The sequence below is a fragment of the Carassius auratus genome, chromosome 10 (assembly GCF_003368295.1).
Source record: "Carassius auratus strain Wakin chromosome 10, ASM336829v1, whole genome shotgun sequence".
Classification (NCBI taxonomy): Eukaryota; Metazoa; Chordata; class Actinopteri; order Cypriniformes; family Cyprinidae; genus Carassius; species Carassius auratus.
Window position 1 is genome coordinate 2,101,219 of NC_039252.1, and position 18,014 is coordinate 2,119,232.

An 18,014-nucleotide genomic window follows, 5' to 3' on the forward strand; every position below is an offset into this window, starting at 1 on the left:
GAATTGGGTTTTGTCTGAATAGTCAATATATAAACAAACAAAAAATACATACCAAATCTTGTTCAGCAGTATTAGGTATGTATAGTTTGCGTATTATGCAGATTTTCTGTATCCTTGCGACATTTGACAAAATGGCAGTATATAGCGACGCACACTGCACTAATAACTGTATCCCAGAATACATTGTGATTGACTGACCTGACCTTTTATTTCCACAGGGAGCACTTTAGACTGATCATGTGACACTAAAGAGAATGGGAAATGATGCTGAAAATTCAGCTTTGCATTTCAAATAAAATAACATAAAATCATAATATATATAAAACTGTATATATATATATATATATATATATATATATATATATATATATATATATATATATATATATATATATATATATATATATATAATACTATTTAACACATTTAAAAAAATAAATAAATAAAAAATAAGTGACTGACCTTTTTCAATAACATTAAAAATCTTAATAATTTCAAAGTTTTGACTTGTAGTGTGTGTGTGTGTGTATATATATATAGTGTATAATGGGTGTGTGTACACACAACTTTTTTTTATCCATTTTCCAAATATTTTATTTAACATTGTGTTGAATGCTTGCAAAAATAATTCTGCATGTATTTGCATGTTGCACTATTTTTTTATATTTATAATAGTTTAACAAAATGGCTTCCCTTTTTTTTTTTATTAAATATCTTCAGATATTATATCAATTATTGTATGTATGTTCCATTTAATGTGGATTGAAAAAAAAATGCCTTTGATTGATTTATGGTCCAAAGGAACGAAAAACTGCAGTACTTTACTAAACCATACAGCACACACCAGTATTAACATGAGGCCACTGGACAGCACTGCAAGAATTGATTTTGTGAAGCAGTGAAAGCACAGTGCAGATCAATTTGGGCAGTGCATCATTGCACGCTCTGACTGGGTATTAATGTAAACACAGTCTGTTATGTCTATGTAAGTGAACGTAAACAGATGGCGGGAAAATAATATCAGAATGTGGGATCTGTGCATTAGACCTTGCAGTGTAAATGCAGCCAAAGTGAAGGGGGCAGGTTTCTGTGAACTTCCTTTCCAGTGTTATGACAACAAAAGCACAATGAACCCAAATTTATGTGGTTTTCTTTATGATTTCACCGCAGCATGTTGAAGAGCTCATCCATCCCCGGTGTCTGCTCTGAACAATTGCAACCCTTCGTTCTCTATGACAACAGACACCTGAACAGATGGATGGCGCCACAGACAGACTGGGCCTGCTCACGTTCTTAAGTACACTGAGAATCCCTGACAGAGAGAATGATGGAGCACCTGGCTTGGGAGAGAGACCTTCTGTTATGCCACTGTAAATTGGCTTGACAAGAAAAACGTTTCGCCTCTCAATGTCAGCCATTTGCACGCCGGCGTAAACGGAACTGCGGCCCAGCAGGTGCAGCGCAGGAAAAGGAAAACTGATCCGCTGAACACATTTCCCTCATTAAGCGAGCTGCCCCGAGGCCGTCAATTACACTTTCCGTTTTAACGGCTACAGAAAGCCAAGTTGGAAATTGCCAGTATACCCGGAGAAAGTTCCTGCTAATAATGAATAAAGGAAAATTTAACTGGATTTTATGTTCTCAGAAGAAATGCTTGTCTGTGCAAAACTTGTCATCCTGATTAATCTATGTGAGTGAGTGACGTGTAGCCAAGTATGGTGTGTCATACTCAGAATTTGTGCTCTGCATTTAACCCATCCGAGAGCTAAGGGTGTACATCGCCCAGGGAATAGTTGGAGACTCAGTGCTTTGCTCAGGGGTCTCACTTCAGTCGTGGTATTGAAGGTGAAAGAGAGCGCTGGTCAGTCACTTCCCATAACCACAATACCTGCCGGTACTGAGACTTGAACCCACGACCATCAGGTTACAAATCCAACGCTCTAGCCATTAGGCCCCATGTGGCAGCTAGGTCATTTTTTAGGTCAGAGTTTTTTAAGGCGGTATTATACGGTTGCTAAGGCTGTTTTGTGGTTGTTAGAATAGTTTCTAGGGTGTTTGCTAGCAGCTTATATAGTTTTCTATTGAGTTGTATTGGATGACTGTTAGTGTTCATAGACAGTTGTTAGGATTTTCTGGTACTGTAGTTGTTTGGATGTTCTTAGTTGTTGCTAAGGTGTTTATATATGAATTCCAATGTGTTTTTGGTAGTTGCCTGGAAGTTGTTTGACAGTTGCTACAGTATGTTGTAGGTGGTAGCTACAGTACTGTATGTCATTCCTGGGGAAGTCGTGGCTTAGCGGTTAGAGAGTTTAACTCCTAACCCTAGGATTGTGGGTTGGAGTCATGGGTTGGCAATACCACGACTGAGGTGCCCTTGAGCAAGGCACCGAACCCCCAACTGCTCCCCGGGTGTCGCAGCGTGAATAGCTGCCCACTGCTCTGGGTGTGTGTACACAGTGTGTGTGTGTGTTCACTGCTGTGTGTGTGCACTTTGGATGGGTTAAATGCAGAGCATGAATACTGGTATGGGTCACCATACTTGGCTGTATGTCATGTCACACGCTGTTAGGCATGGCATGTATTTCTAGAATGTTTAAGATGGTTAATAGTGGTTTCTAGGGTGTTTGCAGGCAGTTGATACAGTGTTGGTTATATTGGATGGCTTCTAGTGTTCTAAGACGGTTGCTAGGATTTTCTAGTGGTACTGTAGTTGTTTGGCTTGTTGCTAAGGTGTTGTTATATGGTTTCTAGGGTGTTTTTGGTAGTTTCCTGGGAGTTGTTAGACAGTTGCTAAGGTGTAGGTGATTGCTAAGTCACTTCTAGGTTGTTAGAGTATAATCAAGGTGGTTTATACTGAAATGGTGGATAAGACTTTCTAAGGCTTTAGAGTAGGTGGTTGCTAGAGTGTTGCTAGGCAGTTGTTACAGTGTTCTAGGTGGTTGCTATGATGTACTGTATTGTTTTTTTAGATGGTTGCTAGAATATTCTGCTACTGTATTTGCTAGGGGTGTTCTGAGTGTTTCTAGGTATTTGTTCTGTGTGGTTTTAAGTTGGTTGTTAATATGTGGTTTCTAAAGTGTTTTAGAATGTGGTTGCTAGGTCATGTCTAGATTGTTATAGGCTATATGGTTTATATTGTGAATTTAAGTGGAGGCTAAGATATTGTAAGGTGTTGACAGACATTTGCAGTGATTAGTGGGGCAGTATTAAGTGTGTTGCTAGGCAGTTGATACAGTGCTATGATGCACTGGATGGTTGTTAGTGTTCTTAGATGGCTGCTAGGATTTTCTGGAACTGTAGTTGCTATGGTGTTCTGGGTTGTTGCTGTGTTTCAAGGCATTTGCTAGAGTGCCCTAAATCAGTGCTAAGGTGTTTTGCGTGTAGTGGTTGAAAGTGGTTGCTAGGTAATTTCTAGGTTGTTATAGGTGATTTATAGTGTGGCTTTAAGTGGTGGCTAAGATTTTTTAAGGTGGTGTTACAGTAGATGGTTGCTAGGGTGTTCATTGGTTGTTAGGATGGTTTCAGGCAGTGTTATCTGGGAGTTATTGGACAGTTGCTAAAGTAAGTTGTAAGTTGATGCTAGGCTGTGTCTAGGTTGCTATAGATGACGTTTATATGGTGCTTTTAGGTAGCGGTTAGGATGTTAAGGTATTGTTAGAGTGGTTTCTAAGATGTTGCTAGGCAGCTGACACAGTGTTTACAGTGGCTTTCTAGGGAATATAGTAAATGGTTTCTAGGGTATTCTGGTACTTTAGTTGCTAGGGTGTTCTGGGTTGTTTTGAGAGCATTTCTGGGATGTTTTGAATAGTTGCTAATATGCTGACACATGGTTTCTGGTGTTTTGAGTAGACATATGGTAGTTGTAAGAGAGTTTGGGTTCGACTATGCAATTTCTGGAGTATGTTCAGTTATGAATTCTGTATCTTTGCTAGAGCAGAGTTTCTTCAATTTAACATTTTTTTCACTTGTTGAAATCTTTTCCAGCAGTTTCCAAGCACATTAAAAAAGAAATGAAAAGAAAAAAAAAATATGGAAGCTTGTTTTCAATGTTTCCTTTGCCAAATTCATTTAGCCAAAAAGGAAGAACTTTATTTAAAAAAAAAAAAAATGTTTAAAGCACACAAGCAAAGATTACAACTTATCATTTCAAACTTTTCTGAAAATCATTGGCAATCAAATTGGCTCTCAACTAAGCAATTACCAGCTCACATGATTTGGCTTTTAGGGCCCTGAAAAAAAGAACTTGGGAGTTAGTTTTAACTTCTAACTTGAATGATAAGACAAAAAAGTGTTTCAAAAGGAAGTTAGTTCAAATTGTAAACTTTTTGCACTAAAACAGATGAGTCGTCTTACAGCTCCATCTGTTTCTCAGTTTTATGTTCTCATTATCTGGCCGTTGGACACAAAGGGTGGCCAGCAGGTCACACTCTTTTAGTTCTCCATCCCTCCATCACCTTCAGTTTTTTTCATCTTATAATGTTCCTCTCCGAGCTTCCTTAACTGCTCTGCAGCCTGCAAAAATGAGTAAAAGGGGGAGAAAAAGACAGACAAGAAACAGAGAAGATTCTGAATGAGTGAACAATTCAAAACAACACATACATTACAGCATGTCTCTCTCTTCTGCTCAACAAGGCTGTATTTAGTTTATCAAAAATAAAGCCAAAATAGCAATATTGTGAAATGTCATTACAATCTATCTACAGTATCTAACTATCTATTGATTGACTGATTCATTCATTGTAGGATTCTTTGATGAATCGACATCTTAAAAGAACATTAATTTGAAATATAATTGTATTTGTTATAGTACAAATGTCTTCACTGTCACTTTTGATCAATTTAATAAATTCCTACTGAATAAAAGTAATATTTTTGTCTTTCAATAAATCAATCAACAATCAATCAATCAGATAAAACTTGATGAGTCCAATCCTAAACGGTAATTCAGTTTAAAATATAAAATGAAAAAAGTACTTTAAAAATATCATTGAATGATCCTAAAATTCATTAAATATAAACTCTAAAAAATAAAATAAAATTACCTAACGCAATTTATTATTATTTTTAGAAATAGTATTTTATTTTATTTGTATTTTTTTTTTTGCGCTAAAATCTATACTACTGTATATGGTTCCATTGTGACAAAATGGCCCAAAACAATGTCAACATATTTAATGAGCTGTAGGGAATAACGGTTGCATAATGGCGACAGCTTTTTGTAGATCTTCAGATACATTATGTGCCTACACAGAAACTTCAAAGACTTTCAATAATAAACCTTTACTGAGAAATATTTCCTGGAGTAAAAGTGTGAAAACTAGCTCCAGTCTTCCTTACAAAGTTCTCCAGAAGCGCTTGGACCAAATAAACATCCACACAATTTGCTGGGATAGAGACATAAATTTGAAAAATAAATATATAGCAAAAAGGCAGACTGCTGTGAAAGCACATTCTGAAAAACACACAGCATGACCCAGACCCTCCAGCGACGGCAGACTCTGCATTCATGTCTAGCGCTCGCAGCAGAGGAGCCACCAGTCGCCCACTCTCTCCTGAGATAAGTCTCTGCAGGGGTGTGATTAAACGTCCTAGCGGCTGTGTCACTTCCTGATCCAATCTCTCAGCCACAACACTCTTTAATTCCTCCTCAACCGCCGCTGCGGCATGGGCTGACGGAGGCTGCTGCCGCCGTTGAGTGAGAGGTCAGTCTCATAAACACTGGCAGCTGGGCTCGCCATGGGAGTGCCGCATTCATAAAGCCGTAATAAATGTTACAGCACATTAAATCACCCCAGAGGTTCAGCACGATATTCCAAACGAAAACCGTTCACTCATGACGTTTGAGCGCCGGAGATAAAAAAGCGCCCATTCCATTACCCTTAGCGTCCCTGCTAAGAGTCACGTAATGCTTGGCAATAACCGGCATATGAATATGTGCTTGTGCATGCTAGGAACCAGTTGGAATTATGGCCATATAGTGAGTGGTGGCATACATGAGTGGGTTTTGACAGCAGTGGTGAAATCTGCCCTAATGAGACTATATGACTGAACCAAAAAAACGAAATACCGCCATCATTAAATTAATGCTGCAAGCTCATATGACATGTTTTCTTTCATTTAACACAAAAGTAGATACAGAGGAAGAGAAAAGAAATTGCCATGATGTTAGCGCATATGATAAAAAAAATGTTTTACTATTAAGTAAACTATTATATAATTATTTAAAATAAAGCTGAAATAAAAATAAATCAATAAAAATTAGAACTGTTGTTTAGGCAATTTACTCAAATAAAACATTTAAGTTGATGTACTAAAACTGAAAGAGATATCAATTAAAGCTAAATAGAGATATTAAAAACGCATTGAAACTTAAACTGAAATTAAAAAGAAAAACCGAAATATAAAAATAAAAGTTAATTCAAAATATGAACAAACAAAGTGACTAAAAAAAAATAAACTGCATAAAACTCATGCACATTTTTCAGAACTCAAATAATTGCTTTGTGTAAAGAACAGATTCATTTGAATGGTAAATAATGTTTAAGTGTTATACAGAAGAAAGAAAATTATACGAGTTTATAGAGCAAATAGTAAAAAAAAAAAAAAAAAACCTTTGCATTTGGAAGACTATTCCTTTCAATTTTTTTTATTGATTGCACTGTAATTTACAACCTGCCAGAAAGTCTGAGGATGGTTGATTGACCAGTTGAACATAATATTGCACATACATTTTCATGGAAATACAAATATTTGCACCTACAAACAATTGAAAAATATAACACACTATATATTCTACTGAGTCTGCAGGTAACACTTTAGTTTGGGGTCCAATTCTCACTGTTAGCTAACTATTAACTACTACTTTTGCCTCAGTAAGCTTCTAATTCGATGCTTATTAATAGTTAGAAAGGTACAGTAGTTTTTAAGTTTATGGGGTAGGAATAAGGGTCTAAAATATCCAAAATATGGTCATGCAGAATAATCTATTAATATGTACCTAATGATACTAAAACAGCATATATACTAGTAATATGCATGCTAATAAGCAACTAGTTTTGGGTGAGAATTGGTGTTACTGACATTCCAAAGCATATTATTTCATCAGTAGCTCAAATTGATCTATGTAGGTCAGTAATAGAGCACTTCCAAATCAATGTCTGACACTATAGAAGTATGCTACCGTTTCATTGTCAAAGACACTAGGGTTTCTCTGAGCACTCTGAGCAGCCGGCCAACTCGAGGAACCAGTTATAGTTTTACCTCAGTTTGGATGATAGCTAAATAAAAGAGTAAGGAAAAGTACTTCCACAACATCATTTCATCATCTCATTGAAACTCTCATTAATTTTTAATTAATAATTTAGCCACTGTATTGAATAAATACCTGGGGTTATGTTTGTTTTCTTCTAAAAGAGAAGTAAAGTATTCAGATTAAGCAGTTTTTAATGCTTTTCTGTATGATAGGTTACTTTCCCGCCAAGTAGTATGAAATACCTCTAGTTTTGTTTGCCAAAATACTAATGCAAAACTTGGAGTAACAATATTGATATTGATATGAGGTAAAATATATCACAAATTCTACTGAATCACAATAAAGCTAGGACTAATAATTGAGACAAACTGTGCCTCCACTGGATTGTAAAATGGGGTCTGGTCACTTAGTTGTGCTCAAACGCTAACTTGGCCTTGAACTCGCCACCAATGGCAACCCCGGCTCAGCAGACAGAGGTTAGGTCGACAGATAACCAAGCCCAATTTATCGCAGTCCAAACCATTCTCACTCGTTTAGCTCGGAGAAAAACAGATGTCCTGGTTTAGGGCTGATAAGGCTCACTGCCCGCTGATAAATTTCACATTCAGGTGGACAAGCTGAGGGGAAATGGGTTTGCGAGGAGTGTGAAAAGGGCTTGGATCGCTGTCGGGAGGGGGCCGCTGATTGGACCCGAGTCGCTGCGACAGACGGAGTCACAGCGTGACGGATCAGTGTCCTGACATCTTCCGAATGGAAAGTCGTAATTTGATCAAGCTATCAATCAATACATCCAGATGGGCATCAATCAAGAGAGTAACACGCTGAACCCTTCAGCGGCCAAGACGAGAAAAAGGAGACAGGAAAATAGGGGACTCGGTTTCTGCTCGGCTGCCCTTCCCTCGCTTGACAGCATCAAACCGAGCAGGGTCACCCTGGCCTGGGTGTGCCTGACAGAAACACTTAAACGGAGGAAGAAAGTCCCACATGACTGGACACATTAATAAAGCAGGTGTGGTGGGTGCGGAAGTGCTGGAAATATGAGTCATTGAGGATTAAACTAACTCTCAATGATACTGAGGACAGTAGCTCAGTACCGCTGGAAGAGTCACAAACTGTTAAGCGTGACATTATAACGGTGCTTTAGGACTGCTGGCAGAAAAAACAACAAAAGTCACCTCACTAGCCAATTATTTTCAAAATCTGACAGCAGCGGTTGTCAGGAAAGCTGCTTCTGAAGGCATGTCTAACCTGTGGTTTTGAAGAAACGGGGCAGAGTAATGTTAGGTCATGAAATCCCGGTATAAAGAGGGAGGTTATCTACAACTTGCGTGTTGAACTAGGAATAATTGGGGAGCTAAAGCTTAGTGGAAACTCTAAATGTAGTGGAAAGATAGATAAAAAACACTCCTGAGTCAGGAGAAGAATACACTATAGAGGTATAAGCTCAAGCCCTAATCCAGCCTGTAAACTAAAAACTGTGATCCGAACGATGCTGTCAAATTTGCTGACCAAATTGGACACCACTCAGTCGTTTTGTTTCAAATCAAGTGAGTAGACCTAAATACACATTTACAAAGAGCCAATAGCTTGCTAAAAGTAGTTAAAATACAAAGAAAATAAGTATAATGTTATATTATACTATTATTGTAATGATTATTAAAAATAAAAAAAATTATTATAAATATGGTCACACTTTATTTTAAGGTCCAATTCTTGCTATTAACAAACCATTAACTACGAATTATGCTTCAGTAAACTATTAATTTGCTGCTTATTAATAGTTAATAAGGTATTTGTTAAATGTATTGTGTGGGATTAGGGATGCAATTACGGTCATGCAGAATATCTGCTTTATGTACAAATAAACAGCCAATATGTTAACAATAGGCATGCTAATAAGCAAGTGAGAACTGGTCCCTATACTAATGTGTTACCGATTATTTTTTTGTGTTTGCGATGAAATAGGTTCAAAAAAATAACGAAAATATGTTTTTGTGACTGCTGTTGTTGTTTTTTATGTTTAAAGGAAAGCATACCTGTTCAGGTGTAAGATCCCTCTGTTCATTAGCTAGCATCTCATACCCAACCATGAACTTGCGGATGGTTGCGGATCGCAGTAGAGGAGGATAGTAGTGAGCATGAAGCTGCCAGTGGCTCATGTCTTCCTGTAGATGACTTCCTGTCGGGGCCCCTGGAGATCAAACCACAGCTGTGAGCGCACATACTGTACTACAGTCAGACCATATTAACAGAATAACCATTTCTGAATTCAATTTAATTAAATACTTTGAAGAACACATTCCCAACCCAATTTTAATCCATAATGTGACATATTTCCAGATGGAACTGGATATTATTGAGAAAATAAAAAAAAATTGAGTGGGATTTTACCCATGACAAATCGATTCTATGGTTAAAAAAACGTTGTTACACACCTGAATGAAACCAGGAATGAAAGCAATAGATTGTGAGGAGGATGAAAATGTAGTTCAAGGGAAATAGTCATATATCGCAAAAATATATAGATATAAAAGTTCAAGTCACCCTCAAATGCATAAATCCTATAACTATATAATTATATACTATTATATATAATTATATACTATTATTGCCGTAACCGTGTCATTAATGTTACTATTCACACAAAAGTTCATACACAAAGTAAAAATCATACTTATGTTCTCACCCTCATTTCAAACAAAACTAACTAAAAAAAAAAAAAAGGAAGGAAAGGAAAGGAAAGGACATGACATGTGGCCAAGTATAGTGTCCCATACTTGGAATTTGTGCTCTGAATTTAAACCATCCAAGTGCACACACACACACAGCAGTGAGTAGTGAACAAACACACACACCATGAAAAGTTGGGGGTGTGGTGCCTTGCTCAAGGGTCTCAACTCAGTCATGGTATTGAAGGTAGAGAGAGCACAGGTTATTCACTCCCCTCACCTACAATCCCTACCGGACCTGAGACTCGAACCTGCGACCTTCGGGTTACAATTCCTACTCTCTATCCATAAGGATGTATTTCTCTATCCAAATCTCTATCCATTATGTAAATGACATAATAATTATGTAAATTATCTATTATTATGTGTTCCTTTAGCTCAACTGGTAGAGCATTGCTTTAGCAAGCAAACAAGTGCAAGGTTGGGGGTTCCATTCCCCGGGAGCACATGATAGGTAAAAATTGATAGCCTGAATGCACTGTAAGCCGCTTTGGATAAAAGCGTCTGCTAAATGCATAAATTTAAATTTAATTTAATTTAATTTATGTCAGTCGTGATACATAATAGATACATAAATCTAGTATTCTACATAATCATACATTACAGATACAAAATAGAATAGAAAAAGAAAATGTCTACATGTGTTTTGTCCATAATATGAAATAATGGCTAAATAGCTGCCATTTCAGAGTTGGACCGATCTTACAAAGACAAATGTTCATTTCGTGAAATAACGCTTTGTGGCAAATGGTGCAAAATAAGACCAAGAACACTTATTAAGAAAGTAATAGGGTCAAGTTTAATTTCACACTGACCACAAGAATGATGTCAAGACCTATTGACTGATCTTTGCAAAGAAATGAAAGTTTAGCAATCCCATTAATACGTTCAGACGCAGCATGCGACGGATCATTAAGTTTACTACGTGTTTCATTTTCAGCAACACATCAGAAAGAGAGAAAAAAAAAAATGCTTGCTGTCCTGATGGAGGACATTCTCAAAAGCCTTCAAAAAAGTCAAAAATGACTGGTTGCATGATTCTGCCTGATCAAACTGATTTGGCATCCATCTGTCTTATAAGTGTCTGCGGCTACATCAAAGCTGAATGCGCTGAGCAGAGCAAACCACAGCACTGGGCCTCAGCTAAAACCATAATTAAAAACCCAGCCACTGTACAGTAAGAAGGCCAGTGAAAGTTCGGATGCCAGTGGCATGCGAGACATCTCTCGTAAGGTTTCACGGTGCATATTAAGTTATAAAATGGCTGTGAGAACCAGCGGTTTGGCTATCTGCCCAATCCCAGATCCCCCGCTCTTATCCCCATGTAATGAATGAAAAGCATATCATGCAAGTTAAATCAGATTCATCCTGACTGCTCCGGAGAAACGGCTGTTCATTTCCTTTGCTGACATTTTCTCCACCGCCTCATGCTGGCTGGATGTAACTGGGTTTGGATCGGGTCCCTCTTCCTAGCACTCACATGCTCAAAAGTCTCTTTCTGGGACGTCTTGGATTTCTCCTCCATTCTGTTGATTTTGCTGGCTTACATTTGGCTCTGGGCTCTCAGGGGTTAGTTACTTCAATGCAGTGTGAAGTAGAGATCGCTGGCTTCAGGCCATTTTCGTCCTGTGCCAGTGAAAATAATGTAAGGCTCAGATTCTCCAATACTGTACTTATTGTAAACGGCCTGAACGTGTAAAAACACTTGGCACAATGGCCAACAATATCAAGTTTGGTGATCTGAGCTCAATAAGACATTCCACTTTTATTTTACAATTACAGTGATGTCATCTTTCTTCATAAAATTGTGAATGTTGCATGGAATCTGGGTCATTCTTATGCCCTGCTTTATCCCAACCCTAACCCTAACCCTAACAAGACCTTCCTGTTACATTATTAAGATTCATGAATATTGCTGAATATTAATGAAACACCCAATTAAAGGCTTTGCACTCAGGAAACCAAGTCTAATTGAATATCAATTAAAATAAATTAAATTAAATTGTGTTTACAGCTATTAAAAATCTATATGATGATGATACTGTAATTTTTTTTTGGAGCCACACAAAGAAATGTCCTTTTTCTGAACCCAGAGTGTGAAACAAACATCCAAAACCACTGTGCCACAACTTTTGATTCAAAATATTAAAGTTACTGACTCACAGATCCTTCTAGCAGCTTCCCCATATGAAAACCAGCCCTGATTTTTTTTCTTTCTTCCATTTTCTAGGAAAAACACACATGCACAAAAACACTTTCTTCCTTCTCATAACCACCAATTAAAATGGAGGCTGAAGCACTAATAATTCGGGTTGCCTCATTAGTGGTGACAACAGTGCATCAAATCAGAGTAGACTCTGCTATCTTCTTGCTAATATTAAAAGCAAAGAAGATCAGACGTTTGCCCTTAATAAAAAATAAAGAGCAGTGAATATAGTGAATCTCAACCAGTATTCAAAGGATTCTAAAAGATTTTAAGGAAATAACAACTTAAAAATTTCAGCTGGTTTCTCACACTATCATAAGGCTTCAGGAGTCAGTCATATGCAATAAATACATACACATCTTTCTGGAACTGGACAGCCCTAGAATCCATTTAAATAAATAACTAATTTCATACCCAACAGGGAAAAAATAAAATAAAATAAAAAAGAGGTTTTGAACGACATGAGGGTGAGTAAACGATTAGTATGCTTGCAGATCTTGGATTTAGTCCATCATCTATTGACTATTTTTGCTTTAACTGAAATGTGTTCTTTCTGTGATGAATAGGATTAGCTGTATAATAAGGCAAGCTGAATTCAAGGTATGCTTTTAGAGCTTTTATTCAATTAAAGTTTTTACATTTCTTATCCACAAAGCTATGTTTACTTGTTTGGAAATGCAGAAGCTATCTAATAATTCCCAATTTGCACCGGCGTGCAGAAATGGCCAGGATTTCAGCGGTGAGAAGTTCCACTAGTTAGGGTTACTGGCTGGTATTCTTCCCTTTGCAGTCTGAATAATGTGCCGTGACTGTTTATCCTGTTTCTCCACCTAAATGTATGAATCCATAAAAGAGGCCTCCAACATCCTGATTCAATTATTCAATGTGAAATGCATTTCATTTCTTGCTGAAAAAGAGTTGTTTATTATATCAAGTGTGAATTATGAATAAATTGCAGATAGCTGTGGTCTCCAACAGCCTTGCGTGATGAAGCTAAAACCTGTTCAACATGCTAGACGTGTCTGAACAGACTGAATGCCACCTGGTCAGACACTCATACTGATCTCGCAGACTTTGTTCTTCTTACAGCCTTCCACTGGCATGCTATCAATCGATATACTTTGTCTTTATCTGCTGTTGCAGAAGATAATTAAGAAATTAATACTGACGCCTCTGTTGGAGGTCAACATATTTTTTAGAAATTATTCCTAGTGAGGAAAAAAAAATGTGGGATATGAAATAAAATAAATAATACCTCCACACGTGCAAATAAATTGTGCTAGCTCTTAAAACATAGGGAACTGCCTATTTAGGTAGCATTTTAAGGCAATTTATCAAGAAATAAAGCTGGTCTTTTGAAAAGTGAAAGTTAAAAAGACAATAAAAGAAAAAAAAAATATATATTACAAAACTGATTAAAAAAATAAATAAACATGACAAACACAATTAGTGTAAATTTGAAACTGAAATGACAGAGAATACTGGAACCGAATCTAAACACTAATATGAAAATAATACTAATTCAATAAAATAATAGCATCACTTATAAAAAAAAAATAACTGTATTTTAGGTATCCTTCAAGTAGAATTCAATCCCAAAATGCATTGAAACAGATTTGATGAATCATGCTAATTATAAACATAGTACTTACAGTATAAGCGATTCAACACAAAAAAAAATAATAAAATATAAAAGTATATTGTAGTGTTTAGGTCATCTTCAAGAATTCTTGATGGATGGCAATCAAAAACTAATATAAATGTGCCAAAAACATATCTGAATGAATAAAAGATTTGAAAAGGAAATAATAAAAATAAATCAGTAAATAATGACAAAATGTAAAATGTTAAGCCTGTTCACACTGGAGGTGTGGTCATGTTTACCACTATTCTGCACATTTTTGAAGGCAAAATCAACATCATCTTATTACGTCTTTTAAGACTAAAACAAACATTTTGCATGCCATCTTTGCAACAACAGGCTTTTTTTTTTTTAATCGCACTGGGAATAAAGTAGCGCAACCAATAATATTCATTCTTTTGGTCACATGACTAGAGGTATTACAAACAGTGCTGGGTAGATTACTTGCAAACTGTAGTCCGTTACTGATTCCAAATAATAATGCATTGCTATTGTGTGAATAAGTAATCATGTAATCAATAAAAAGTAGCTGTAATCTGATTATCAGCATTTTAAAATGTAATATCGTGTCATTACAAGTCCTTGATTTTTTGGAATCTGATTACTCAATCCGGATTACATGTAATCCGTTACTACCCAGCACTGATTACAAAGTGAAGCTCACAAACTGTTTCTCAGAGACAGTAACACAAATCACATTAGAAAACATTTATGTCGGTGTGAACAGCTCATCTAGACAACACACTTGTTTTATTGTTAGCAGATTTTACCTATATTTACAAAAGTAAAACTCAAAAGAAAGAAAGAAAGCATAAACCAAAGAGAGTCAGAATCAGAGGGTGACATCAGCGAGAACGGCTCATTAACGGTGAAGTCGCCATGCTGCTAACGCACAACAGAGCTGCGCACTAATTAGCCCGCTAACACTACCTCCCCGGCTCATCACAATGCCTTTGTGCTTTCAGTGTAAAAAAAAAAACCATAACAAATATTTTCGTTCCCCAAACTAATGAGCTCCATTGGAAACAGAATAAAAAGTTTTTCACAGAATGCCATGTGTAATAGCGTCCTTTATAAATGTGACTTTCCCCTCTTCCGAACGCGAAATGAATCTAAAACACTTGAAAGTGAAGCTAGACTATCAGAACAGTATCTTATTTCCAGCATTGAATTTTGGAGTGAAATTTGAGCTGGACATGTTGCACCCATCACTCCCTGTTATTTTCTGCCTGGGTTTTCTATTACAGAGAGGAGAGAAACATGTTTTACTCTCAGCTCTCTTCAGGAGTTATCTGTATCTAAGGAGACTCTCGCTCACTGAAAGATGTACTGAACAATACTTGAGTCAATCTGGGCCTATTGAGGCTCCTGTCCATCAGATACTAGATGTTCCTCACACACTGTTAGCATCAGGAGGTCAGGACAGCTGGACTTTCATTAAAAGCCACCACTGCTGGAATCTGTGCTCATGCAAACAATGAAACATCTGAGTACAGAACATTTACCAGATGCAGCAATAAATATGACTAATGATTAGGTTTTTTGAAGAAAGTATAAAGGGTAGGCAGTGATATGTGAGTGTTAAATGGGTCATGAACTGCCTGTACTGTTCTTTGAGGTCCACTTATAATGTTATCAAGATTTGTATGTCTAAAAATTCATAACAACAAACATTCTGTTCAGTTTTAACCCCCTCATCAGAATGTTCTGTTTGAAAGGCATGGCAGATTGTAGACTCAGACGTAAATGCCCACTGCTATGACTGGCTAATAGATGTGCATGTTTGACAGCCTAAAGGCTTGTGCACAGCGTTACGATTTAACGCACGAAAATTCATGTTTAACGCCTTGTGACTAAACAAATGGCGCCAATGTGAGTGTACACACCAAGGCAATACACCAGGCATAAAAGCGTCATAAAAAAAGAAGAAAAAAAAACACCCCTCGGGCTCATTTTTTTGTTTGACGCACCAAGTTAAAAACTGGCCGAGCAATGAGATTAGCGGTTTTGTTCACGTGCCTGGAGCTGTTTTGGTATGAACACACAAGACATGTCGAAAAACGCTGGCGATAAGCTCACGTTACATTTCTCATAGATGGACACTGCTGTGATTTAGCTAAAAAATGTAAAGTGATAAAAAAACAGTTATTAAAGCTCGTGTGGTCCAGCGTATGCTGTTCTGTTTTTGCTGCAGCACTCGTTTTCTGCATTGTTTACATTAATTTAATGCCGCAGCTGTCACAAAACAGCATTCTCTGTTTACGTTTAGTGGATAATCTCCAAAATATCACCAGGTTGACGGAGAGGTGACAAATTGCTGAATAAAGTTGTTATTTCTGTTTTCTTAACGTACAAAAAAAAGAGTAGTTCAGTCATGAAACTCCTATTGGCGCTCTAATTGGTTCATTCAAAACCACGTTCCCAGCCAATCAGGTTCTAATTAAGTGAAGTGAAGTGACATTCAGCCAAGTATGGTGACCCATACTCAGAATTTGTGCTCTGCATTTAACCCATCCGAAATGCACACACATGATGCACACACACAGAGCAGTGAACACACAACACACACACACACTGTGAGCACACACCCGGAGCAGTGGGCAGCCATTTATGGCGCCCAGGGAGCAGTTGGGGGTTCGATGCCTTGCTCAAGGGCACCTAAGTCGTGGTATTGAAGGTAGAGAGAGAACTGTACATGCACTCCCCCCACCTACAATTCCGTCCGGCCTGAGACTAGAACCCACAACCCTTCGATTGGGAGTCCGACTCTCTAACCATTAGGCCACGACTTCCCCCTAAATAATAATCGTGTGGCTATAAACTGGACACATTCCATGCTCACCATACCTGCGCGCAATGCGTATCCTCCTGCTAGCCCATAGCCTCCCCCCAGCACCACCTGCCTAGATCTGCTACAGGGGGATCTTCCTCTCTTTCTAGCAGCAGCATGTTTCCCTTTATTTTATGATCTGTGCATTTAGCCAAAGCAAGTCTACTTGCTCTGCAGCAGCAGCGTAGCAGATCTAGTCCGCCAAGACCAAACACCTGCTTTTCTAATTTTATCAATAAAGCTTTTACAATCCTTTCCGAGAGTTGTCATGACTGAACTATTCCCGTAGCTTCGTAAACTTAGTTGAACCCCTGATGTCACATGGATTATTTTACCAAACTCCTTGCAATGTTTCTGGACCTTGATCGTAGTAATTCCGTTGCTGTCTATGGAGGGTAAGAGTCACTTATAAGTCTCTTATAATGCACCAAAAATATCTTAATTTGTGTTCCAGATGAACGAGGGTCTTACGGGTTGGGAACGACATGAGGTTGAGTAATTAATGACAGAATTCTTATTTTTGGGTGTACTATCCCTTTAAAATATTTTAAGTGTTGTTTTTTTTAACCCATTGCAATGTGGTTGCCAGGTTACTGCTATGCTGTTGCCAAGATATTCCAAGTGATTTTAACCTGTTGCTATGCTAGGGTTTTTTGAGTGTTTCCAATACATTGTTTTGTGGTTGCCAGGGTGCTCTTATGTAGATGCTAATGTATTCGGAGTAGTTTTTAACCCATTACTAATAGCCTGTTGGTGTGCTCAGTGACTTTTAACCTGAGTATTTTAGCATGTTGATGTGGTTGTTCAGGTACTGCTATGTGTCTGCTATGGTGTTTTAAGTGTTTTCTTTTGTTTGTTGGTTTTTTTGACGTTATTATGCATTTGCTACAGTTTTCTGAGAGTGATTTATTTGATCATGTTGGTGGCTGCTATGCAGTTACTAAGTGTTCAGAGTAGCCCATTGCTGTGTAAGTGGTTGTGAGGATGTTTTAAGTGGTTGGTTTACTGTTGCTAAGGTGTTGCTACCATGCCGAAAACAATAAATGTGATCTTCTGCTCCCTCCTGCTTTCAATGCGAGTCATGGGATTGTTTTGAGGATTGTTATTTTATAGTCTACGCTGCAACCTTAGCAAGCACCAATAATGAATACAAATAAACGCACTGTCTGTCTGCGCCTCAAATCTGCCGTAACCTGATTTTTATCCAGACGTACTGAGAAAATAACTTTTCTAGCCTTAACTGTTCTGACCGTGGCTTGTAAACAGACCTAATGAAAATAGTTTGTTCCCAACTTAATCTGAGGCTTCATACCCATGATGCAAAGCTTAGGAGAAATGCCAATCCTCATCTCTAG

At 37.5% G+C, this 18,014-nt stretch overlaps 1 protein-coding gene across 1 annotated transcript in view; it reads right to left on the reverse strand.

The window, feature by feature from the left end:
- Positions 1–4,061: 4,061 nt before the first annotated feature.
- The window catches only part of galt (galactose-1-phosphate uridylyltransferase), a 116,066-nt gene continuing 102,113 nt past the window's right edge, over positions 4,062–18,014 (reverse strand). Inside the window, exons 10-11 of the mRNA XM_026273102.1 lie at positions 9,289–9,443; positions 4,062–4,512 (exon numbers count right to left, since the gene is read on the reverse strand). Of these exons, the coding sequence (XP_026128887.1) occupies positions 4,432–4,512; positions 9,289–9,443 (236 nt within the window). The 3' untranslated portion in view covers positions 4,062–4,431. The remainder of the gene's footprint in view (positions 4,513–9,288; positions 9,444–18,014) is intronic.